This window comes from Centruroides sculpturatus, unplaced genomic scaffold, assembly GCF_000671375.1.
Source record: "Centruroides sculpturatus isolate CEXI.00-Female unplaced genomic scaffold, Cexi_2.0 scaffold1310, whole genome shotgun sequence".
NCBI classification, from domain to species: Eukaryota; Metazoa; Arthropoda; class Arachnida; order Scorpiones; family Buthidae; genus Centruroides; species Centruroides sculpturatus.
In genome coordinates, this window is record NW_019385528.1 from 107,110 (window position 1) to 113,673 (window position 6,564).

General features: G+C 29.4%; 1 protein-coding gene across 3 annotated transcripts; it reads left to right on the plus strand.

The window, feature by feature from the left end:
* The first annotated feature begins 906 nt into the window (after nucleotides 1-906).
* Nucleotides 907-5,953, plus strand: LOC111639851. 3 transcript variants are annotated; one of them, XR_002759158.1, is made up of 5 exons: nucleotides 907-990; nucleotides 1,753-1,965; nucleotides 4,532-4,771; nucleotides 5,212-5,342; nucleotides 5,924-5,953. XR_002759158.1 is itself a non-coding variant. In XM_023385800.1 (4 exons), exons 1-4 carry the CDS (start codon nucleotides 944-946, stop codon nucleotides 5,273-5,275), a joined length of 564 nt encoding a protein of 187 aa, XP_023241568.1. In that variant the 5' UTR covers nucleotides 907-943; the 3' UTR covers nucleotides 5,276-5,789. The 3 variants fall into 3 exon arrangements, 1 of the variants encoding a protein (XP_023241568.1); XR_002759159.1 differs by lacking the exon at nucleotides 5,924-5,953 and adding an exon at nucleotides 5,442-5,465; XM_023385800.1 differs by lacking the exon at nucleotides 5,924-5,953 and having other exon boundaries at nucleotides 5,212-5,789.
* The last annotated feature ends 611 nt before the right edge of the window (nucleotides 5,954-6,564 follow it).

Genomic DNA, 6,564 nt, shown 5'->3' on the forward strand with positions numbered 1-6,564 from the left:
TTTAAAACGATTCGAACATTTGTTTAAAAAATCGAAATATATAAAAATGTTTATAACAATGTCTGAAATGTTATTAATTTAATACATCAATGAAGACTAAACGTAGTTAAAAACAAAAAATCTCATCTAAAGTACTACAGTAGAAGTTGCTCTTCAGGTTAAGCATCGCCTTTCCCTGCTCTCCCTCTACCTCGCAGAGACAATTTCGAAAAATCTCTTCCTCCGTATTGTACAATAATTTATTAAGCTGCAATCGACAGCAACGCTGCATACAGTAATTCTATTGCACAGATGGTTGTTCAGATACAGTTATTGTCATTAATAATATTACTTTCTTGCCATGTTAATATATTAAAAAAGATTACGTTAGTTGTTTATAGCAACACGACACGTGAAGAGGAATGCTTCTCGGAAGAAGTTTAAATGGGAAACTGACCGCTATTTAAGTGTTACAGTCGTTAAGAAAACTCGAAAAATTCTACTTTGTCAATCTGTCGGCGAGGCGCAAACTGACGAAAAACTACAAATGTTCAGTGGTTTTTTACTCAGACAGAGGTAGGCAACTGTAAAAGCTATCAATCCTATTTATTGCGAGTTGGACCATGCCCATAATGGTAGGTATGGTCCAACCTACAATGCTGAGAAACTGGGCTCGACGCATCGAAGATAGATCTTTCATGAAAAATTCTTGGAAAGTTACTCGCCCGGATTCGATCCTAACTCGTTCAGAGAGGTGGGCCAAGACCTTTACTGCCATTACCATCACTCTTTAGTCATTATTACACAGAAACTAATTCAAAAAATAAAAATAAAAATAAAATTAAAAATTAATCATTTAAATTTCTATCGACTTCCATTTACGCGTAACAAAGAAACTCAACAATTGATCTTTCATTGTCTAGCTTTTCTATTGTCAAGAGTGCGTTTCTTATTGATTAAAAAGATGTTTTTAGATTCTTACAGTTATCAACCTTTGCCTGAAGATTTGGAGTAAGACATTTTTCACATTTTATTGTTATTTATGCAAATAAGAAATTCATTCGAAAAATCAATGGCTTTAAAATATAATTGCTCGATGCAAATGATAATTAATTTAAATTGAATTGAAGATTTTGACTCTTCGATATTTTTGAATGTAGTGTTTAAGCAAACATTTTTGTGTTTTGCTGTATTCTATAATCATTCTGGTGTTGAATTGAAAGGGTTGGATTTGCATGTGAGTTCAATAAGTTAAAATTTAAGGTCTTGTGCTGAGTAAATACATTTTAGGGCTTTTTACATTTACATAAAAAAGGATACAGATTACTCTATATTTTAACTCTATAAACCTATTTTAATAGAGTTATTTATTATCTGTAGTTTTTTCGATTCACTACACGTAATAGACGAATTTATTGATCTATTGTCATAATTTATTAAATTAGTAGTTAATAGATAAAATTTATAAGTTGTTAAATTTTTTTATATGTTGTTTTATAATAAGATGCTTATTGAAGATTTAAGCTTAATTTGTAAAAACTTCTTTACCTCACTCAAATTAATGAAAGTTTATTAAATAAGGCTCTGTTTAGCTTACAGTGTGATAAGAAACTTTGTTAAACATTAAATGAAAAGTTTTTTATAGAGTGTAATAATTTTTCTATAAGTTTACATAAGTACTCATTCGTAAAATTTTGTATATTCGATTTTAAAAGAAAAGTTTCGGTATTTAACATTTATTGTTTTATAAGAATTTTCTCTTTCCATTGTTAGGGCAATGTCAGATGGACAGGCAGGATTTGTAAATCCAAAAAAATTGGATTATTTTAAATATCGCGGCAAGGAAAAATGCCTGTTGGAGCAGGATGAATGCGCAAAAATAAAATTTGGAAGATCCATCATAAAAAATCACATAAATCCTGCACATAAACAAATCATGGAGAAGATTCGGACATTTTACGATATTTTGTGCGATCGCATTAACAGGTAAGTTATATCACTCTTTATATGTAATACAGTTATATTACGTTGAGACGTGCTTCTTGTCCTTAATTACTTATATTATACTTTTATCCACTTTAGATATTCTTGTGTGATTATAGCAAGTCTAATGTGGAGGTCCACTTGGAACTTGTTATAATGAGGAAAAATAATTTTAAATTAAAATGTATTTACTGTAACGTAATCTTATATGCTATTATACCACAATCGAGCATTTCAAGCCAACGTTTCTTCTTAGCAGACGTTACCTTTTTATGCTAATATTTTAATATGTTCATAACAGCTGCAGAGTGAGATGGTGTAAGCTGGATAATTTCTCCGTGGGATGAAGAGTTGGTAATTCGTTTAACGAATTAGTGATATTTAAGTAAATGAAACTATGTTGTATGAACAGGAAAATATTTAAGAAAACTTTTGCTGGGAAAATTTAAAAAATGGCATTTCAAACGTCTATTCCGAAAATGTTAAAAGATACATATGGGTATATTAAATTATAAACATAAAAATATTATATTTGCTGAGGCAAAACGTTGACCCGAAATGCTCGATTGCAGTAGCATATAAAATCTTTTATGTACAGAACAGTATGAATAGTAAATATATATTAACTCGAAATATTGTTTTTCTTCCTTCATTATAAAAAATCCTAGTACATAAAAAAATGACCAAAATGGACAAAAGAATAAGATAGTTATACAGTATTATAGTATAGTACGGAATGAGCCGCTAAAGGACGGGGACGTACTCTGAGAATATATATCCAGGGTGTCCAAGCCCCTTGATAGTCTGAGCCATTTTTCAATATTTGAAATTTTTCGCGAACCACAATTAAATATGTATTAAAAAGGTATGCAAAAAATTCCAGATTACAAATTATATCCGTAGCAAGAGTGATACAAATTGTTTCCTTCAAAGCATAATCTCAACTGTTTGTTGCTATGACAGTTTACAAATTCAAAATCGGTTTGGAGTCGGTCGATGACGGACGATTACGCCACTGTTTATATTCGTTTGCGCAGTTTTCGATGAGTCATATCATTCTTAACTTGTACGGAAATGAAATTTGTTACAACGTTGCACTTAGTCTTTCATATTTGTTGTTAGTAATTTAAAAGACATTTTGAAACACATACGGAACAATAATAATTTTTAAAAATATAATAACACAAAAATGAAAAGGGAACTCGGATACATTTATCGAGAGCCACAAATAATCCTTCAAAGAGCCGCATGCGGCTTGCGAGCCGCAGGTTGGCCACCCCTGCTATAATGTATTATTGTCTTTATTTAATGAAGTTTATTCTTCAAACCATTGTAACTGTTACTTCTGTGGTTGTGTTAAAAGAATTAAAGGATAGACTCGAAAATGTATATTTTTGTTAATAGTCTTAACTTCAAANACATCACAAATATAAATATGATCACTTAACATGAGTTGTAATTTAATGTAACAAATTTATAATCACTATATTATTTTTATTTTCTCGGCTCTGTCGTATATAATAAAGGGAAAGTATAGCGATCGATCGAAAAACGATTCCTAAGAGTTTTACACATCATTAATTTTACAAGACTCAAAGGATTTTGAAACCTCCAGAAATGCAACAAAAATTGGGGAATTTCTGTATGTATAGATTATGTACGTGTGTGTTTGAGGGCACGATTTTGTTCATTTTCTTTGAAGCTTAATAACTCTTGTGCATATTGCTGAAATTTTTATAGCGTAATTTAATTTAATTTTTATTGCGAAAATTTTATAGCGTAAATGTCACAAAGAAGGTTAAGCAACTCATTACTAGATTTTTAAAATTAAGTTTATTTATTATTAGACAGAGTTTTCTCTTATTCTTCAGAACTATCCTTGTTTATGTAACAAATATATAGTTACTCCATACATGTAACACAATGATGATAATTATTTATATATCTATCTATATTTATCTACACGTAGAAAAGGAACAGGCGACTACATGTTCTTCGGCTCCACTAAAAACTATGGACGTCTGTCGTGATGTTATTGAGTACATCGTTAAGCGACATATGCATTCTCTATATATATACAAAGTGCGATACAGCGCCACTGTCTATATCTGAGATCGGCATTAAACCGAAAAATCTCAAATATAAAATTACATAAACTAACGAGTTCTGCACATAACTTTAAATTTGAATTAGAGGAGGCCCTACAGGTCTACAAAATAGTAATAATTTTGATTCTGATGAAACCGTGTTGTTGTTATTAAGCTGTTTCTTTGCAGACACACTAAGGTGACATATATCAACACTTGGCAACTTATTGACTATTTAATAATTTTAATAACGTCAAAAGGCATCGAAACTATTAAAGTCTCGATGCCTTCTGACGTTATTCTGACGTGAATCAGAAGACATCGAAAGTGTGGCGTTGCCATAACATCTAAAACGATAATTTGTTTATTTCATGGAAAATTTTGGGAAATAAGAAATAAAATGTTTCCCAAGTAATGTGTTGTAATTTCTCTATAAGTTTTTAAATAATTACTGCATTGTAAATTTTTTGTTTTACTTTTAGTGAGCGATTAATTGAAGATCGGGACGACTGTGAATTGTATGATGACATTATTGATCGTCCAACGAACATCAGAAAAAATGAAGGCTTCAGCAAGAACGAAGGTGGCATAGAAAATTCAAACACCATTGCATATAATATTGGACACACCATTGGATACACCATTGGTTGTGCCATTAGAGATACAAAGAAATTTAAAAAAGCCGGATCTTTTTTTAAGGCCGTATGGAAGCCAGTGACGAGGTGAGTTTCTGTATATGTCAGTACAAACAAAGTTCGATTTAGCTCGGTCATTCGTTTCGCTTTTACAATTCTCACTGAATTCAGTGTGATGCTAAACCGAAGTACCTCAAACAGCAACAATTATACACAATATTAAGACGTACGCAGATATTTGGGCTTGAAAACTTCGTAATTTTTATGAGAATGGCGTAACTTTTCTATATTTTTGCGCTACATCGAGATTTACAAAACTAGTTTCATTTCTAATTCAATGAAAAGATAAGCTTCAAATGAAAATAATAGTAACTAGCAATTATTTATAAATATAACATTTCTTATAATGTAATCTTTTCAATTAATCAATATAAACGCAGCCGATATTGCGCTCTCAATATGTTTTGATAAATTTCAAATTCAGATATGTTTTCAATAAATAATTAAATTTGTTTTTTCACATTCAGATCAGCAGAGAAGTTATGGAGAGGAATGAAAAATGGAGAAACTGAATATATTCAGTTTGATTAATGATCTCTTTGTCTCCATTATTTGAGTCAAGTATCCATCTGCTTGATTTGGTCCGAGTACGTCTCGGGTAAGAGTTTAATCAGAATATTTTTGTATTTTACACTTAACACTTACAAGATTATCTACTCTACACTTATAAGTTCAATACCATTTCAATCCCTGATAGAAATGGCGTTTTGGCCATGGTAACAGGAGAACAAAGCACATGTATTAACGTGGAGATACATCATGTTTTTTATAAGATTGATATTTTACATATAGACAGACTGGAGTAGGCTTACAAGGCATTATATATATATATAAATATATTCTTGTTCAAGTATGGACTAGAATATATTCTGGAAGTGTACTAGTTTCGTAACAAAGGAAAAGCAACAGGGTAAATGTGAGTAGAGATTAAAATATTCAACAAGTTTATGTTAAGATGAGTACACGAAGTTTCTGAACTAATCAAATTAATAATAATATATATCAAGCATAATAAATGACACAACAGTAGCAAATTAATAATTATCCACTGAATAATCATCGTTTGATTTGTAAATAATGGTTTTTAGAAAAAAAATAAACTTACAGATTGAAAAATTATTAAATAATTGAATATTTTAGATAAATTTATTGATTATTTTTTCGATTTTATTTTCACAGATGTAAAAAGATTTATTTTAAAATGTGCAAAAAAAATTACAAGAAAAATATTTAAAAACAACAAAAATTGTTATAAATTTTAATTTTCTAAAATATGATTGAATTTCATTGCATCTTATTGCATTTGTTTTTCTTTGTTGTTTTTGCTTCTTATTTGAAAATATCCAAAAAATTACAGGAGAAATTTTGAAAATAACAAAAAATTAATTTCAAATTTCAATTTTTTTTAGTTCTTTGCATTTTTTGCATTTGTTTTAATTTTAATTGTTTTTTATACGACTTTCTTGTTTCTTGTTCCATGTTTTAAAACGTCCAATGAAATTGTGAAAAAAATTTTTTTATAAGTAACAAAAAAATCATGTTTAATATTAATTAATCTTTTATTCATATTCAATTATCTGACGAATTTGAATAAAGTTAAAGATGCTAAGGTTGCTCTTAGAGCAAGACAAATATTAATTGCAACATATCAACCAGTATATAAATTTGCGCCACAATGAAATGAAAAGAATCTTTATATATCTGCTATTGATATGTATGGGCATAATTTCTGTCCAGAATAACTTTAGAAATTTATTATTCAGAAACGTCTATATTTGCTGTATTGCAAAGATTTATTTTAACATTCAAATATAATAATG